The sequence below is a fragment of the Mangifera indica genome, chromosome 7, assembly GCF_011075055.1.
Source record: "Mangifera indica cultivar Alphonso chromosome 7, CATAS_Mindica_2.1, whole genome shotgun sequence".
Taxonomy (NCBI): domain Eukaryota; kingdom Viridiplantae; phylum Streptophyta; class Magnoliopsida; order Sapindales; family Anacardiaceae; genus Mangifera; species Mangifera indica.
In genome coordinates, this window is record NC_058143.1 from 13,780,624 (window position 1) to 13,800,076 (window position 19,453).

Consider the following 19,453-nt stretch of genomic DNA (forward strand, 5'->3'; position numbering starts at 1 on the left):
AGAGTACCTTTTAAAAGGTCTAATAAATTTTAAAGCACATGATTATATTAACAATCTTGAATAATATTTTGAATTATTAAAATAAGAATAATATTATGTGCATAATTTTATATATAAATAATGATATGATACCATATGATTGAATATTTTTAAATTAGAAATAAAATAAAATTCAATCATATGATAATATGTTATTATTTAAACATATAATTTTATTCATAAAATAAACCACAATTAATGTCACAAAATTTTTAACACCATCATACCAATCTCAAACAACATAATATTAATTGGGCAAAAAGATTTATTCCCACCCAAGCTGTTATAAGGGGTAAAATTGTTATTTTATCATTAATTCTAAAATTTTAAGAGTTTATATCATTTTCACCTTTATAGTTTAGAAAATTAACAATTCTTTCCCACCCAAGAGTTTGAAATTTTCATTTTTCCCCCCAAAGTTTTTTTTTTTTCATTCTTAGGAGATGGGAATCTATTGTCGTCATCGGCTGACCACCCTAACATCGGAGCAGATTCATTCAATGAAAATGGTTCGTCTTCATCTGATGAACATGCTCCAATGGAAATGTTGATGGCTGGAGAAGAAGATGTTAGGGTAACCGATCAACAATAATAGCTGATTCCCATCGTCAGAGAATGAAGAAGAAAAAATGAATTTTTTAAACTTCTAAGTAAGAAAAAATTGTTAGTTTTCTAAATTATAAGAGGTAAAATAATATAAACTTTTAAATTTTAAAGTTTAGTAATAAAATAACAATTTAATCTTCTTTTTTGGTTAAGGTTAACAAACCATATATGAATATTTAAGTTTTTTAAACTCTATAGATTAGACTTTAAAAACATATTAAAACTTGGGTAAAAATAAGATCTTTAACCTAATATTGATCCAATCTCTAAGGTTAAATAATTGATTCTATTAAGATCAACAAGATTTTAAACAATTAATTATTTATTATTCATTGGCTATCAATTTTCCCATATGATTTTCAAAACTCTTTTTCTCTTTTTTAATCTCTTGGTGGAGATGGAGTTATTACGTTTTTAAGCCATTATTTGCATCACACAAGCTTGTATTATTACTTCAAGCCGGCATTTAGGTTTGTAAGTCAAATACTCTCAACCCCAATTCAAACTTAAGTAGAGTCTCCCAAGGGTTAAACTCAAACTCCAACACATTTGGAATTCGTTCAAATTAAATTGATATAATTTAATTTGAACTAATTCAATTCGAATCTAATATTAATAATTCAAAACCTATCATAAACAATCAAACAAATAAAGCAAAACACAAAACTAAACCTGATTGGCTACGCCTACGCCCACCTTATATTCAAGTTTCGCGGCAACGCCTCTCTCTTGCTAAAAGAAAATTCACATTCTCTATCTTCATAACTTTTGATTTTGTTTTTCGTTTTTCTAAAAATTTGTGTGTTTTAATTTCTCTAAAATTCTCCCTCTCTGTTTGTTTGAATCATTTCTATTTTCGTACATAAATCGCGTGAGGTTCAAACGGGGCGGTATGTCTTGAGTCTCTTGATTTAAAATTAGGTTTTAAACTATGGACAATGATTGTAAGTTTAATATTTTTGGTTGTGTTTTTTGAAATTTTTGAGAAAATTTTAAAAAATTGGGTTCTGGAAAGTGTTGATTGAAAGGGATGATTTTGTAAAGTTCGGTAGTTGGGTCTTTCTTACTGAATTTGAATTTGGGGGTGTATTTGAATTACGTGAAATTTGAATTTTCACTGTGTTTTCTTAGTAATAAGGGTTTTGTTGATCTGTTTCTGTGTTTTGAACTGCTGTTGTATTTGGGTTTTTAGTGAATTGTGGATTTTGGGTTTGTTTTTGAATTGTCTGACTTGGTTCAAGATTTTTTCTTTGTTGTTTCTAGAATTTTTTTGAATATTTCATGTTTTCTTCACAACAGGTTTGAATTCATGATGAAAAAGCTTTGAAATTTCGCTGTTTCCCGAAAGTGTTATTTTACCGATTTGTTAGTTAATTTGAAATTTTGGATTTTTAATGTGTCTGATTCAATTCAAAATTTTGTTTTATGAAAGCATTACCGGCTGTTTTTTTTTTTAACTTTTTCAACACAGTTATTAAATCTAAGTTTTCAGTTTGGGTTCTGTTGTTGTGAATTCATTTATTTTTTATTTGCAATGCTGCGCGATTTGTGACGGGTGCTAAGTTATAATGTGCGTTGTTCGCATAGATTTTTTCTCTTACAAAATTTTTCTTTTGTAAGTGCTGTACCTTTCGGTTGGAGTCTTTGTACTTCTGGTATTTCTGGTTCATGTTCAATTGCTGATGAATACATCAAAAAAGTGAAATTTGTAAGTCAGAAAGAGTTTTTATTTGGATATTATGTACGGGTGCCTTTCGGTAGCTAATTTATTGTTCATTTGGTTCAGCTAGAGAAGTTAATTGATGGCCCCAACGAGAAAATCTAGAAGTGTGAATAAGCGATACGCAAATGATGCATCTCCCATTAAAGATGTAAGCAGTTCAAGCAGAAGTAAGCAAAAGGTGAATCTTTGATTTGTTCCTGTTAAAGGAAACTTTTTCATTGTGATAAAATGCTTGCCAATTAAGGGAAGGAGTAGAATTCTGATAAACGTTTTCTGTTTTAGTGAAGTCTTGAAAATCTCCTTTGGACGAAATTTCTGACTCATGGATTTTTTTTTTTTTTTGGGTCTGGGTACTGTGTATCTATAATGCACATTTTATCGACTGTTTCTCTCTCAACGTGTTTATTGAATCTTTTGCCTTGAAGAAGAAATTATCCAATAAATTAGGACCTCAATGGAGCAAAGGGGAGCTTCAGCGTTTTTATGAAGCCTATCGAATTTATGGGAAAGACTGGAAAAAGGTATGTGATAATTGAAATAGCCTGATAGACCACCATAGTTTGTATTACTGATGCAAATTTGATCTATGTCATAATGTTTGACCTGCCACATTTTGTTCTTCAAATTTCCGTGTCATATGCTAATTTATATTTATTTTTTTTTTTGGGGTTGGTTTTGATACTTGATTTTTCTCTATGTTAAGTTAGCTGCTCAAATTCGTGACAGATCTGTTGAAATGGTGGAGGCCCTCTACAATATGAATCAGGTAAACATAAGTATTTTAGTAGTTATCATCAAGGTTTTTAAAACCGAACCGGGATTAAAACTATTTTGAGTTTTGGTTCTGGTTAGACCGGTTGGACCGGTCGGGCCGGCCAATTCAACCAGAATTTCAATTTTATATAAAAACCTAAAAAAATTATGTCTAATTAGATGCGTTTTACAAAATAAATTTTATGTTATGCATACTTTTCATAATTAACAAAATATATGTATTATTAAACATAAATCTAATAAGTAATAACTATTAACTTTATATTAAAACAAAATATATGCATTAAACAAATCCAATTTAACAAGCATATGCATTATTGAACAACTAAACAAAACTACATTACATTGACATCAACCAAGAATTTGTCCAGCCACTGACGTTACTTTCTACAGTTTCAGATAAATTTTTTTCTACAGTTATAGTAAATTTGATACTTCGACATTCCAAAGATTGAATTTGTTGTTATCCCTCTATTAGTTTGTATATATTATTTTTTGACGCTCTGTAAAGTTGTTTTCTCTTTCATTGAATAATTCTGTGTTGGGGCATAAAATTTAAGCAAAAATATATCAATAATGCTCTCTCTCTCTCTCTATATATGTATATATGTGTGTTTTTTTTTTCTAGTTTACAATAATATCTTTGACAATCTTGAAGATTAATGTGAAAGATATGTCAAGAGAGGCAACAGAATGGTACAATGAACTATTAAAAGGAGAACATAAGAATTTTAATGAAGAAAAACAGTCTGATATGAACTATTTAAACCAGTCAGACAGACCTTATTTAGTGGTATATTTCAGATAAATAAGTTTTAAATGAGTGCAAATATTGATCACTTGATTAAATCCAACGGACATTGATCAATTGTCGAAGTATCAAACAACTACAGAAAGTAACGTCAGTGGCTGGAAAAATTTGTCTGCAAAGAGGAATTGGGAAAAAAAAACTATTAATATTGAAACCCAAACAATGAACCACTTAGACCGGATTGGACCGTTGACCCGTTTTGAACCAGCGGTCCAATCTGATTTTAAGAGTAGAACGGTTCTGTTTGCTACAAGATTTGTGAACAGTGCCAGTTCACGATCCATCCGGTCCAACCGGCCGGTTCGGTTCGGCTTTTCAATCCTTGGTTATCATCATGGTTTCTGCTATGGATGCTTTTGGGTGAATTTATTAATGTTTCATTGTATACCTCAATTTTTAGATTTTAAAACAATTAATGTGTCTGCTCACGTACAAGTCTTGTTATGCAATATCTACGCTCGGGATTTTATGGTCACTGAAAGAGCTGATCTGGCTGAATATCATATTAGGAACTTTGATTACATTCATGGATTTGGCCTAATTTACTCTTTTGATGTTTGGGATGTTGTGGGCACTATTATGATCTAAAACGGGGATGTGTATGCACAGAAATTTTCCTGCCTATTATTGCTAATTTTGAGTTGTTGCAGAATTGCTGAAGCCAGAAGATTCTTAGAATAAAATTATTTTCACTCATGATTGAGCTTATTTTGATTTTCAGGCATACTTGTCCCTGCCAGAGGGAACAGCATCTGTGGTTGGTCTTATTGCAATGATGACAGATCACTATAATGTCCTGGTGAGATTTGATCTATGGTTTTGAGCGGACAACTGAAGTTTATTATGTGATGCTGAGCATTATTGTGAATATCAATGAATTTCTGATTTCTTATGTTTGTGTTTGTAAGTTGATATGGTTGTGTAGATTTTGTAAATTCATTAGCAATGCTGGAAGTAGATAGTATTGTACATGTGTGTGTGTATTGATATGATTAAATATCCTGTCAAAGTCTATTATCAGTAATCAAGAGGATAGAAACTCAATATGTTAGACAGAAAATTGTTTTCCAAGTGAAGAAATAGCAACAACTGTTACAAAGTAAAAAAAATAATGGCAACTATGTGCATTTTAGCCTTTTTTCCTTTTTTTTTTCCCCAAAATTAGGCGCTTTTATTTTATTGGTCGAAAATTGAATGCTAGTTGACCAACAACTACCCTACCACTGAAGAAATGATAGAATTTACACCATCAAATTAAATTACACTCTTCGTAGCATTTTTAAGATGTGTGAAAGATTTTCTTTTGTTTGTCAAATATTCAGAACTTTTGTTTTCCTCAAATTAGGTAGTTTGACTTGAGTCTGGGCTTACTTCATTGACTAGAAGGTGACAATTTTTTGGTTTGGAACTGATAGGAAGGGAGTGATAGTGAACGAGAGAGCAATGATACTTCTAGCATACAACAAAAATCTCATAAACGCAAGTGGCGGAAACATCAGCTAAGTGCCTCAAAAGAAGATGATTTAATGTTCAAGTCAATGGCTGCAACTGATGGATGCCTATCTTTGTTAAAGAGAGCATTCTTAGATGGTAACACCTTGCTGTTTATGCTAGTTCAGAAGGAACAACTTTTTGCTTTTTCTTCGATTTGTTACTTTAGTTCTTTATGTTCCCAATTGGAATTGCCTGTACACTACTTTACTGCTATTATTGGTTTACTACTAATGCAAGGAATCGTATAGTTATTTTTAAGGGTGAAAGAAGTGCATAAATGACTTCTTTGTATAATTTAATTGAAGGAAAGGGATAAAGAAGGAGAAATAGGGAGCAATTATCTCAGTGGACTAGATAGTTTGACATATTAAGTGAATGTGTTGGTAGATGTGGAATGTATTAAATGGACTATCTTTTTGTTTTCTTTGATTTGTTATATTAGTTCTTTATTTTCCTAATTGGAAGTGCATGTAAACTACTACTGTTATTTGTTTGCTACTAATGCAAGGACTATTATAATTATTTCCAGGGTGAAAGCGGTTCATAATGACTTTAATAAAGAACTACGTCAACAGAACAATCTTACTCTAATATTTAACACAAAACAGGGAATTTTATTTAATACGCTCACTCTCCACACGCTAGAACAATTATTCTCTCAACAGAAATGAAAAGAATAAAAAAGATATTTCAGCAATAGAGGTGCTACTCCTCCCTTGGTTGAAAACCCCTTAAAGATTTATTGAATTCTTCCTTGTTCTTTTCCTCCTTCACTTTCCTCTTTTTATAGTCCTTTTTGCTTAATCTTTGCTTTGTTGTTTTGCTGAGACTTCAGCTGTTGTTGCTGGTTTGTTTTGCTGAGATTCCATCTGCTTGTTGTCTTTCGGAATTTTGCCATTGTTATCCTCAAATATCTCATCCTGGACTGAAATATCTCTTGATAATTTGTTGGCGATTAAAGTCTCCTGCTTTCTATTATTGACTTCCTTGTTTTTCTTTTTTATGTACTTGTTTGATTGGTGGTTTAACAATGCCCTCCCCAATGAGATTCAACTTGTCCTCAAGGTGGAATGCTAGGAATTGCATCGTGATAATCAGAAATTGCTCTCAAGTGCTCTCCCAAGTTGGTAAATCCTTCCATTGGATCAATACTTCTAGTAAGGCAGTTGAATTTCATCGGACTTCCAAAAGTTTTTCTGGTTGCAACATTAATTCCATATCTTTAGTAAGGTAGATTGGAAGTGATTGAGCTTCAATTGTGAGGTCAGTTACCTTTTTCAATTGTGAAATGTGGAATACTAGGTGTAATCTTGTGTAGGGAGAAAGGTTTAATTTATAAGCAACATTGCCCAATCTTTCTACTATTTCAAATTTGTAAAATCGTTGACTTAATTTTTCATTTGAATACTTAGCTAGTGATCGTAATCAGTATCGCTATAACTTTAAAAACACTTTTTTGCGTATTTCTAATTAAGGCTCCTATTGTCCCATAGTTGCAAATCTTTTCATGTAAGATTATGTTTTAACTAAGTTTTCCTTGAGTTCTTCTAGGATTTACTTCCTCTCTTCGAGTTGGACATTAACTTCTTCTATTGTTGATTTTTTTCTTCAAACCTTAACATAGTCAGGGGACTATAATTGCATAATGCTTTAAAAGGTATTAACCCCCGTGGTAGGTGGTGTTATACCAACATTTGGCCCAGGGTAGCCATTTAGGCCATTGCTTAGGTTAGAGTCCCTGAAAAACATCTCAGGCATGTCTCCAAAATTCTACTAATGACCTTTGTTTATTTATCTCTTTGTGGATGGTAAGTAGAGTTAAATTTTAAGATTCTATCTGATAAACGAAATATTTTTTACTAGAATTGATTCGTGAATACTCGGTTTCGCTGAAACAATAGTATTAAGGGTATTCGTGTAATTTAACTATTTCCTTGTTGAATACCTCAGACACCTATCAAGTTGTATATGAGTGTCAAAGCGGTAAAAAATGACTAGGTGAAACAATCTACCATTACTAATATTGTATCACATATTGTGCCTTTGGTAACCTCCCCATAAAGTTTATTGATACATCTTCCAAAACTTAGGTTTGGATGGAAAGTGGTTGTAGTAATTTGACTAGCTTTAGGGTTTCATATTTGTTTCGTTGACACACCTCGCAAACGGTTATGAAATTTTAACATCTTCTTTTTGTTCCCAAAATACCATAACCAATATCTTTTTGTTTCGTTTATAGGGAACAGTGAAAGCCTTGGAGTAGGTTAGGAATGAGAGTTGATCCCTTAGTTACCACTAACTTCCTTTGTAGAGCAAAAGTGCTACACTTGTGAGTGTAGCTTGAATGAGTAAGATCTTTTAATAAATCTTGTACTATCCTCTAGAGTTTTCCATTCGTGACAATCTCTTCCATAACGTTCTTAAGTTGTGTGTCTTTTCATGATTGCGATGGATCTTATCTCAGCTCATCTGGATAGTGCATTGACTGTTCTGTTTTATGGCCTAGGTTTGTATTGAATCTCAAAGTCATACTTAAGAAGTTTCATGACCCATTTTTGTTGTCTATATCCTAAAACATTTTGCGCTATCAAGAATCAAAAACTTTTTTGATATGATCTAATCACAAAGTATTGTCCTAGTATATAATGGCTCTACTTTTGAATTGCAAATGCGATAGCTATTAGTTTGTGTTCATATACCCATTTTAAATGGATAAAGTCGGCTTATGTATGCTAACGGCTATAATTCTTGCATTAAAACCACCTTGAGACCAATGTTGGATGCATTTGTTTTGACCAAAACATTTTCTTGAAATCTAGCATAGCTAGCACAAGCACAATAATCATAGCTAACTTAAATAAAGTTGTCAAATGCTTCCTTAGCTACTTGGATCTATTCGAATCCGTTTTTACTGAATATCTAGTTAGTGGTTCGACTATTTTACCTTAGTCTTTCACAAATCGTTGATAATATCTTGTGAGTTTGAGAAATCCTCGCAAACTCTTCACATCTTTTGATTTTGGGCACTATACCTTGTTTATTTTAGATAGGTCTACTGTAACCCCCTCAATAGAAATAATATGGCCCAAGTATTGTATTGAGAGCAACCAAATGAGGATTTCTTCTTATTAACTACTAATTAGTGTTTGGCCTTTAACTTCCCACATTTGGTCCAAGATAGCTTTCTTGTCCTTCAATTTTTGGCCTAGAGTCATGACTTGGGCCAGTGAGTTGGTTTCCGAAACTAGTAATTTAACTCAAATATCTTCCTTTAATTAGTTTATAAAAGCTTTGTCAAGTAATTCATCGGATAAGTTGTCTAACGGTGTCAAGAGTTTCTCAAACTAGCTTCAATACTTTACCACAATTGCCATTGTTGTAGCGAAAAGAGTTCCTTATACACACACCTTCCTGAGAAGGGTGAAATTGATCCATTAGAGCCCTTTAAAGATCTCTCTTCGGTTATTAGATCTTAGGACTTCACCCATTGTGGCCACGACAATGCCAAACCATCCATGCAGATTCCGGCGAACAACACTTTTTCCCTTTCTCTAATTCAATGCATGACAAAGTAACTTTTTTCCTTGAATATCTATCCAGTGGGATCCTCATTAAAAATGTGAGCACTTCCAATCGCTTGATCTGTTGTTCCATCACCCCCAAATTTTGTGGCATTACATTTTTGCCGATCATAGGCTTAAGTCTCCCTTTCTTAGTAATCTTTGACCTCCATCGACATCTTCTACTCTTATACTCCCTTCACTTGACTCTCTAACTCCTCCTTGGGTTGTCAATAACTCCATTGGAGTCTTGCCTTTGTTCTACTATTGGTTATTCTAATAGATTAGCTTTAACAAGTCTTTCATATCACTAAATTTCTCTCAAAGGTCAAATTTCAGCTTCCAAACCATCCACCCTTTCATTAAATCTCTCTCCAGTCGATCTAGCTTGGATTCCTTTCAAGTATTTACCATAACCCAATTCCTAGTGAGCTTTGATACCAAATAACATGAACCTTAAAAGAACCGTATCTAAAAGCCAAGTTATTGAGATTAGAGAATTCAAAACTATATAAACCCTACACTAGAAGCTTATACTTTTTGATGTGGGATCTAAGTCTCAGACCTTATAATTGGGATTGTAATAGACTTATTTGTTTAATTTAATTGAAGGAAAGGGAAAAAGAAAGAGAATGAGGGAGCAATTACCTTGGTGCGCTTGATAGATATATTAAGTGAATGTGTTAATGGATGTAGAATGTATTTTATGGATGATCTTTTTGTAGGAGATAATTTCTTTATGGACTTCTTTCTTGTCTCTATAGACCTTTTTGATCCTTTCTTATCTGTACAATGTTTTGTTTCCTAATGGATCAGACAAGTTCTTTGGTGATGTATTACTAGTTTAAAGAATAGTTGAAAGGAACTTAATTTTATCTTAAAGATCATATTCTACACTCATATTCAGGGGCATAAGAAAGCTTATCTTGTTGTTTTATCTTTTCTCTTCTTTTTCTTTCTTTTAGGTATTTAATTTAATCCTTATCTGCAGCAATTGTCCTTCAGTGCTAGTGTGAGTGCCTGCTAATTGAAGTTCAGTAGAAGATGATGATTGTGCAACTTGACTCTTTCTGCATGGTCTTAAAATCTATATGTTTCCCAGTTATCTGTACTGTGGGCATAGGAAATACTGTTGTAGCTTTCAATACTTCCTGTAAAGTGCAAAATGATCGGAACACAATTTCTTGTTTAACATAATTATTTCAACCATGTTATCCAATTAAAGGTTGGGTTCCACTGCTGACAGTTTCATATTTTTCAAAGGTAGTCAGCCTCGTGTAGTAAAGAAAAGGACACCTCGCATCCCTGTTTCATATTCATGTAAGAAAAATGCTAGAGTCAATTATACTGTGCTGATAAAAGAGCGGGAGTCGGAAGTTGATGGTAATGATGATGAAGTCACACACGTGGCAGCATTGGCATTAACTGAGGTATCACATAAGGCAGGATCTCTGCAAGTTTCTCTGACACCATACAAAAGAACAGAGCATGTATTATCCTCACCAGCTCAGAGCTGGGAAAAAACGGTATTTGGCGTCCATATAAATCTTGTCATGTCTTCCATAATTTCACAACTAAAATATTGTTCTATAATAAGGGGCATGTTTTTTTCTTGTACATTTGATTAGTTTCCACAACCGGAGACAGCCCATGCCAAGCTTTGTGATGCTTCCCTGTCTGAAGACAGATCTCAAGGTCGAACAGGAAGCAGGAAACCTGAAAATGGTTTTTCTGCCAGGGATAGAAGTTCAATGCCTATGGAAGGTGTCAGAACAGTTGAAGTTCACAGAAAGGGAAGAAAGATATACAGAAAGAAAATGAAAGTTGAAGAGGTAAGAAACAGTCTGTCTGATGATGGGGCTGAAGCATGTAGTGGTACTGAAGAAGGTATGAGTGCTCTAAAGGGTACAGCCAACGCCGAGGATTTAAATGCAAAACAAGGGCAGTTTCCTTCGAGGGTTCAGAGGAATAAAAAACAGAAACTTTTCTTTGGAGGTACAAAAGCACAGAGCTGGTCAGTTTATAAATTTTATGCTTCAATTAGTCAGCATAACTAAACATTTTTTTGCTGCAAATTGTTGGCAATTAACCAGAAAGAAAGAGAAATAATAAAACCAAAACAGATTGCTTTTTAAGTTTTTAAGCTTTGGTCAATTATTGTCTTACTACAGTTGTCTTAATCTATTTCCTGAAGTATGGTGCACAAATTTTTTTTAACGTAATGGTCTTCCTGAAACCATGTCCTCTTATGAGCAAATTCATTGGATTTTTCCGCTACTGTGTGTCAAAGTTGTGATTAGTATTTAATCCTTTGTTATTCGTGCAGATGAAAACTCCTCCTTGGATGCACTGCAAACATTGGCTGATTTATCCTTAATGTTCCCAGATTCTACAATGGAATCTGGTATGTAGTCAATGCTTACAGTATGACTTTCTTTATAGGTTTTTCTTGAGAATGAAATAGGGTAGGAAGGAAAAGAAAGACCTAAAAAAATAGTAGGTTATGTTTTCAGGAAATCATGATGGCTATGTCCACTTTAGTTAGTTGTCACTGGTCTTCTAGTGATTTAGATATTTAGTGCTTCAAGTTTTTGTTGTGATTGTTGGTTGATCATTCATCCACACTTATTTTTACGAAGTATTGCAGTAAGCAAATTTTGGCACCTCAAGATTTTACAGAATGAAAACTTTCTAATGATTTTATTCAATTTTGTTATTCACAATTAACTTTTTTTTTTTTTTTTTTATGACTGAGGAACCCTGTCCAGCTTGGCCGGACAGGTAAACCCCGGGGTACAATAACTGAACCCACAACCATTCATAATTAACTTCTTGTTTTGTAATAGCCGTTTCTATTCTTAGCTAACTTCTTTGTCATTTGGTTCTTTCAATTTTCTGCTTAAGTACTTACAAATGAAATACTGATGTATTACTTTCCATTTATTTGCCATCTTGCTTTCTCTGGAAGCATCTTGATAAGGATGGTAAATCTAGTTAAAAAGGAAAGAATGAAATATAGATACGTTATTTTTTTTATATTTGTCTTCATTTTACGTACAGAATCATCTGCACGGTTGAAGGAAGAAAGAACTGTAACTGATATGGATGACAAGTCTAGTACACCTGAAGTTACATCTACCAGTCATCCTAATAAACTTCCCAGGCCCAAAGAGAAGAAGGCACTGAGAACTATTACTGAAGTTGAAGGTGTAGTCCGGAGGAAGTCTAAACTGGGAAGATACACTGATATTGATGTTGAAATTGTCACAGATGCGAAAGAACAGCCTGAGCCTCTAAGTAATTTGATGAAGAAAAGACGCAAACCTATTCTCACAAAAAAAGTAATCATCATGCTTACAATTGATTTACTGTAGTCATCTATTAATTTTTGGTTTAACCGATAAAAGCCTATTTTTGCTTGTTGCAGTTATCAAATGCTGAAGCTCTTGCCAATTCTCATTTGAGTAGAAATATTGAAAGTGAGGTATGCAAAATACTTTTATTCGGAGAACAGTTATATATATTCACATTTCTATTGTATCAATATGCTTAACTGTTTGTATCATAATACTATCATCTCCTAGGTTGATAATATGTGGAAACTTTTTCTTCTGTACAAGCTATTAGTATTTTAGCTATGCTTATAACATGTGGATTCATAATAATATACTCTCCTACTTCTGTGGAGCCTTTGTGGTTAATCCTTATGTTTCCTGATGATTTTTTTCCCTCTATATTTTAGAAAGTGGGATTAATGAATTATGGATGTAGTAGAATAGAAGCATAAAGATATTGCAAGTTTGCTTGAGACGATCTCTTGTTGCATGTTCTTCTTTCGAACATATTTACAATTTAACTATATTTTCCCTTTATTTCCTTTCCAAATCTACTGTAGACCTCACCTGGAGGGGGGAGTAAAATTTCTTTTAAAGGTACATGCACCAACCAAGTTTCTGCTCAGTCAAAACAATGGAAACCAGGTAGGGTGTTGGAAGGTTCTGCTCTTAATAGTGATCAGAAAAGAGCAAGGATTGATTTAGTGGCATCAACTGCACAACTTCCTGCTGCAAGCCAAGGTAGCAAGCGAAGTAGACAAAAGATGCATTTACGGACGAAATTTAGTTCAAAAGAGCTGGAGCCTTCTGAGAGCATATTAAAAAGTCAGCCAAATAAATGCTTAATCTCACAACAGGACAAAGTTGTATCTCAAAAGGTAAACCTTTTATTCTTGCATTTGTTTAAGCAAATAATCAGTTATTTTTCCCAGTATTTTAAAGTTTACTACATTTCTTATTATTTTTGTTTTGTATGCACAGGAAGACTTTTCTTGTTGCTTGACATCTGAATTGGCGCGTAGATGGTGCACTTTTGAATGGTTTTACAGTGCAATTGATTATCCTTGGTTTGCTAATAGGGAGTTTGTGGAGTATTTGAATCATGTTGGACTAGGGCACATTCCAAGGCTTACTCGTGTGGAATTGGGTGTCATAAGAAGGTGTTTCTGAACTTCTGTATAATTACTACTGGACATTTTGTGTTAGTAATGAAAAGGTTAATGTACATTGCAATTGTTGGTTGATGCAGTTCCCTTGGCAAACCAAGGAGGTTTTCTGAACGTTTTCTGCATGATGAAAGAGAGAAACTCAAACATTATCGGGAATCAGTGAGAAAGCATTATGCTGAACTTCGGATTGGTATTAAGGAAGGACTTCCAAGAGACTTACCGCACCCTTTATCAGTCGGACAGAGAGTGATTGCTATTCATCCCAAAACAAGAGAACTGCATGATGGGAGTATACTCACAGTTGATCATGACAAGTGCAGGGTTCAGTTTGATCGTCCTGAGATAGGAGTTGAATACGTCATGGTATTTACAGTTTTTGATGTATTGTTGTTATGTTTCTTCTTATCTTCATAATACTCTTTTTCTCACTATCATTAATTTATATTAGCATAACGGGGAAAAAGTTTGTGTGCTAGGTTTTTCTGTCAAGATGGTTTTGAGTTGATTGTGGATCATATCTTTCAATATTTAGGCTGACTAGCTTTGTTTGTTACACTAGTTTATCATATTAATTGAAGAAATTATCCTGTCTACCAAGCTTGTAAAATTACTATTCCCAGCAATAAATATGCATGTGTGTGTGTCAGGTAATGATAAAATCTTTGTTACAGGATATTGATTGCATGCCTTCAAATACATTTGACAATGTGCCAGAAGCTCTGAGGAGACAGATTGTTGCTGCTCATAAGCTCTCTGCAATATCTAAAGAGCTTCAAGGGAATGGACATACTAATTTTGTTCAGCCCATAATATATGCTTCAGATGGGCATATGAAGAAAGCACCCATTGCCATGGACACTTTAGTAAAGCAGACAAAGGTATGGATACTTATTTATTAAACTTGAATATCAGATTATTTTAATAATCCCTGAAGTCTGTAAGTTGAACCTGCTGTCATTTTTTTTTTATTATTCATTTTTGGCTGGGTAGTATAGTTTCAGCATGTTCTATATTCAAGGTTATTTTCGATTCTTTCACACTTAACCATGGAATTAACTCCAAAATAAAAACAGAAAACCAAACAATAAAAAAAGAGTTGAAGCATGATTTTGGACATTATGGATGTATGAGTTGGTGCTGGACAAAATGTTCTGCTGACTGCTTTCAGTCGAACAATGATATTTAAAAGGCTGGCAATTCATCATGTGGCTAGAACTTCTTAAATTTATATCCTGACTCTTGATTGGCACCAAATTTACCATTTTGTCTTAAGAACAATGGGGGGCTCGCATATTGTACCTCTTAACAGTATTTAGTGGTAAGCCTCTACTTATCTATCCATCGTTTATACTATCTAGTTCATGATTATCATAATTCTGTTCTTAAAGCTTTGGGGAATTCAAACTTTCCTTGAACTAGACAGTTCTGCTCCATCAAAAAGAAATAAGTGTCTTTGAGTTGCCCCTGTCGCTGTATTGATTTGAAAATAATTACATGACCTGTAAAACAGATGAGTATCATTAGGGATGTCAGCCATGGGCTTAGCTCCTTTGATGCTCAAGTCAGTTGGAAGCAGTCTGGAAAGGGATAAGGGTTTTGGAGATTGACCACCCTACTTCAGAGCTGCTTTTTGAAGTCTGAAATTCATACTGTGATGTAGTTTAATTGAGCCAATATATTTGCTGATGGCATTAAAAAATCTAATCAGCTGACATTTTGCCCAGGGGGATACAAACTGTGCCATTCTGCAGGCAAAATCAGTGTCTGTGGACATTGCTAGTGCACTGCAAGCCAATGATCAACCTTCTACAGTAGCACAGATCCAAGAAAGGGAAGTTGATATACAAGCTGTTTCTGAGCTGTACCATTCTCTTACTAAGAAGGTTATTCTCCACATATTTTCCATATTATACTGTGTTATGACTTTGTATATGTTGATGTGTTATATAGTTTACTCAAGAACCATGTAGCATATCTATAGGAGTTCTGCACTTTTGAATCATGTAATTACTCAGTATGTCGATCCACTTAGCAGCCTCAGTTTTTCCACATCATTGCTTTGAATTAATCCATCATTGTATTATGCTTTTCCACATCAGGGTAAATGTGATGACCTCATATCTTTTTTTCTCCAATGCTGTAGGAAGCATTGTTAATGGAACTTAAGAACACTAACAATGACATAGTGGAAAGCCATAATGGTGGAGATGGCTCTGTAAAAGATTCTGAATATCTCAGGAAAGATATTGCCATGGTACTTGTACAGCTAAAGGAAGCCAATGGCCAGGCGTGTGGCTTCCATAAATGCTACTTAGTGCTTTTCATTTTTTCTTTTTAAAATTACATTTCTTTTCTTTGACCATTTATCAATGTTTGATTTATTGTTTTCGTATGTAGGCTTCTTCTGCTTTACTTCATTTGAGACAACGGAATACATACCCTGAAAACTTCCTACCGCCATGGCTGAAGCTCCCAGCCTACTCTAGTTTCTTAGGTAGCCTGACAAATTCTTGCAATAATTCATATGCCTCACAAGAATCTGGACATGCTATCATCGAAATTGTAAGAGGATCAAGACTAAAAGCACATACAATGGTAGATACTGCTATTAAGGTATTAAGAGTTTTATGGGTCTCTCTTTGTCAATCTGCTGATATGATTATGAACTCAATAGAATTTCCCATTCTCTACTTTTTTATTTGCCAACAGATATTTAGTAGGTTCACAACCATCAGTGTGGAACTTTCTATCTCTTTCATGTCTTTTGCTTCCCCCTGTTTGTTTTTCAGTCTACTTTTTGAACATTGATAATTTAAGTTAACCATGGTCCTTGTGGGTTGAATCATCTGTATAATATGCATAAAGAAACTCTTGAAATTTGATGTCTTTCTTTCTGTCATGTTTGCAACTCTTGATTATATTTTATTACTAGTGCAACTGTGCAACTTCTTATTATATTTTATTACTAGTGCAACTGTGCAACTTTTCTGTTCAGTTTAGACGATTCATATTCTGAAGTTTGGTTATCTAAACTGAGAGTCATCTAAAAGCTGGGTTGATGCCATTCATCAACTGGTTCATTTCGTTGCTGCTGACTGATGCAATTTGTGCTTCAGGCAATGTCAACAATGAAGGAAGGGGAAGATGCTTATATTAGGATTGGAGAAGCTTTAGACCATATAGATAAACAGCATTTAACATCTGACTCCAGGGTACCATTGATCAGGTCTCCAGAGCAGGTCAATGGCAGTTTGAGTCATCACAATCAGTTTGTTTCCAGCACAGAAGAGTCCCTGCTTAATAGCTATGCATCTGGTCCCAAACTTCAGGACGGTTTTGACAAAAATGAGACACAAATCCCCTCAGAGCTTATCACTGCATGCGTCGCTACAATGCTCATGATACAGGTAACGTGGAGGTTTTCTTATGGCATAAAGTGTTCTCTTATTACGGCCATCACTTTGTTGATGTAACTAAAATAAAAAATTTGTGAGATTGCATTCCTTATGCTTTATTTTCTTTTGCTTAAACTGAATTTTCTTGTGATCTGCAGACATGTACTGAACGGCAGTATCCTCCAGCTGATGTGGCTCAGATAATTGATTCTGCTGTTTCAAGTTTGCATCCATGCTGCCCTGAGAACCTACCCATTTACAGAGAGATAGAAATGTGCATCGGACGGATTAAGACTCAAATGCTGGCTTTGATACCAATTTGAATCTTCCTAGTTGGTGCATCTAGCATGTAAATATGTTGGTTGAATCTTGGTAGCTTAGCCATTAATTTTTGTTTCAACTGATTCAATTGGCTATTGCTAGTATCACCAATTACTAACATGCCTCAAGAGTATGACTTGGCTTCATTGACTTGAATATAATTTGGATTATCTGTCAGGAACAGCACATTAATGTGTAATATTCAAACTACCATTTGCATAAATATTATAAACCTTTGTGTTCACGAAAATTTAATAGGCGCCATAGCGTTGTATGAATGACATTTTCCACCCAAGCTTTTCTCAAGTGCAGGGGTATTTTAATCTCTCCAACGTGATGGTTCCAGATAATATATTAATGCAGATTGAAGCAAGTGGGAAAAGTTGAAGATGAACAAGGAAATAACAAAACGCTGTGTTTCATTTAAGATGAAACACCGATGATACGCTCAATTTCATTTGAATTGCAAAGAATTGGTACCAAAACTCAAGATGATGTTTTCTCTCCATGTCCAACAGTTTATTCTACGAGCGAGAGTGTGTCGAGTTAGTGTCACAGGAGAGATAACTTTGCAAATTTCGATGCAAACAGTAGTAGTTGACCTCTTTACAACTGTTATAGCAGAATGGAAGAGGAGATGAAAACTAGTTGTATGAGTTGCATGTAAAGACTAATACTAGTATTAGTGGATGGAAAGCATTAGAAGCTCTATTGGATAGATTTAAGAGGGCTTTTGAAGAGCCAAAAAGGGTTACCACCAAAGGGATTTCAGGTAAACTTATGGGGGAGTACAAAAAGATGTCTTTGGGAAAATGTTGAAAGACATGAAGGAGGTTGGAGTGATCAAAGGGCAGTGTCAACCTATATTTCTGGCCTATGGTGTTGATTAAGAAGAAAGGTGAAATTTGGAAAATGTGCATTGATTACATAACACTTAATAGTCTCATTGTCGAGGATAAATATTCTATCCCTTCGATAGATCTTTTAGATGGGCTAGGAAAGACAGAAGATTACAATATTTTCAAAAAAAGATTTAAAATGAGTATATTAACAAATTATGATACATCTATTATCTATAGATAAAATAATATTTAAAACATGTGAGAGTTATTACGAATTTTTTGTAATATCTTTTGATCTTATCAATACTCCTTTCACCTTTTCGAATATAATGAATTGAATTTTTAGACTATATTTAAGAAAGTTTTTATTGATATTTTTTTATGATATCTTGGTGTACAATAGTAGGAAGACAAACCGCTCATCCGAATTGGAAATTGTTTTGCAAGTGTTGGAGATGAAACGCTATAGTAAATATGTATTTGGAGCTTCTCAGATTGAGTGCCTAGGCTATATAATCATTATTGGAAGGGTAAGAACTGGCCGTCAAAAGATAACAAGTATTAAGAGGATGACATATCCCTAGAGCATTGAAATAATTAGGAGGGCTTTTAAGACTGTTAGGGCCCTATAAGAGGCTTATCAAGTGTTATGACCACATCACCTGTATTGGCCCCACCGGATCTCAACAAATAATTCCTCATTGAAACTAATGCATAGGGGTAGTTCTCATGCAAGGTGGTCATCCATTGCTTTATTAGCAAGACCTTGTCTCCAAAAATCATTCCACCAACATTTTTTTTATTTTTGATTTAATTGTTTTGTTTTAATAATTTTTTTAAAGGTCAGCCCATAAACCTTACTTAAAAGGCTCTTGACATAGCCCACACAACCTATCAATTTTAACACGATTTACAAAATTATAGTTCATATTCTATAAATCATTTGATATATTTATATAAGGTATTAAAAAAGATCAATAAGATAACTTATAGATTTACACTGCCAACGAGCATAGAACACATTTATAACGTGTTCCATATTTTATTGTTTTGCAAGTATGTGATAAACTTTTCTCATGTGTATAGAAGATTGAGGTAGAGTTATTAGTTGATATGAGCTATGAGGAGCAATTAGTGCATATCTTATATAGGAAGGTCAAGAAGCTTAGAAACAAGCAGATTCGATTTGTGAAAGTCCTTTGAAGGAATCACATGTAAAAGAAGTTACCTAAGAGGTGAAGCAAAACATGAGCAATTTGTTATCTTGAGCTATTCAATTGAATTTGGAGGATGAAATTCTAATTAAAAAAAAGGAGGAAATGCAATACTCACTAATGCATAACAATGACATTTATGTTTTTGCCTTTTATTTTAAGTTCATTTT

The 19,453-nt window shown here is 33.9% G+C and overlaps 1 protein-coding gene across 5 annotated transcripts; it reads left to right on the top strand.

Moving 5' to 3' along the window:
* Window positions 1-1,285: 1,285 nt before the first annotated feature.
* Window positions 1,286-17,477, top strand: LOC123220318 (protein ALWAYS EARLY 2-like). Of its 5 annotated transcripts, none has more exons than XM_044642451.1 (20): window positions 1,287-2,353; window positions 2,432-2,546; window positions 2,797-2,889; window positions 3,072-3,134; window positions 4,675-4,752; window positions 5,369-5,543; window positions 10,271-10,533; window positions 10,636-11,002; window positions 11,334-11,411; window positions 12,068-12,348; window positions 12,435-12,491; window positions 12,903-13,220; window positions 13,324-13,502; window positions 13,592-13,874; window positions 14,183-14,389; window positions 15,236-15,394; window positions 15,655-15,765; window positions 15,909-16,124; window positions 16,628-16,918; window positions 17,065-17,477. In XM_044642451.1, exons 2-20 carry the CDS (start codon window positions 2,448-2,450, stop codon window positions 17,227-17,229), a joined length of 3,483 nt encoding a protein of 1,160 aa, XP_044498386.1. In that variant the 5' UTR covers window positions 1,287-2,353; window positions 2,432-2,447; the 3' UTR covers window positions 17,230-17,477. The 5 variants fall into 5 exon arrangements, with proteins under 5 accessions (XP_044498387.1, XP_044498386.1, XP_044498385.1 ...); XM_044642450.1 differs by having other exon boundaries at window positions 1,288-2,353; window positions 2,794-2,889; XM_044642452.1 differs by lacking the exon at window positions 15,655-15,765 and having other exon boundaries at window positions 1,286-2,353; window positions 2,794-2,889.
* Window positions 17,478-19,453: the final 1,976 nt, after the last annotated feature.

Coding starts and splice junctions, on each gene's coding strand:
- LOC123220318 (XM_044642450.1), top strand. CDS start 2,448: ATGGCCCCAACGAGAAAATCTAGAAGTGTGAATAAGCGATACGCAAAT. Junction 5,544..10,270: donor AAAGAGAGCATTCTTAGATG/GTAACACCTTGC, acceptor TATTTTTCAAAG/GTAGTCAGCCTCGTGTAGTA. Junction 16,125..16,627: donor TGGTAGATACTGCTATTAAG/GTATTAAGAGTT, acceptor TTTGTGCTTCAG/GCAATGTCAACAATGAAGGA.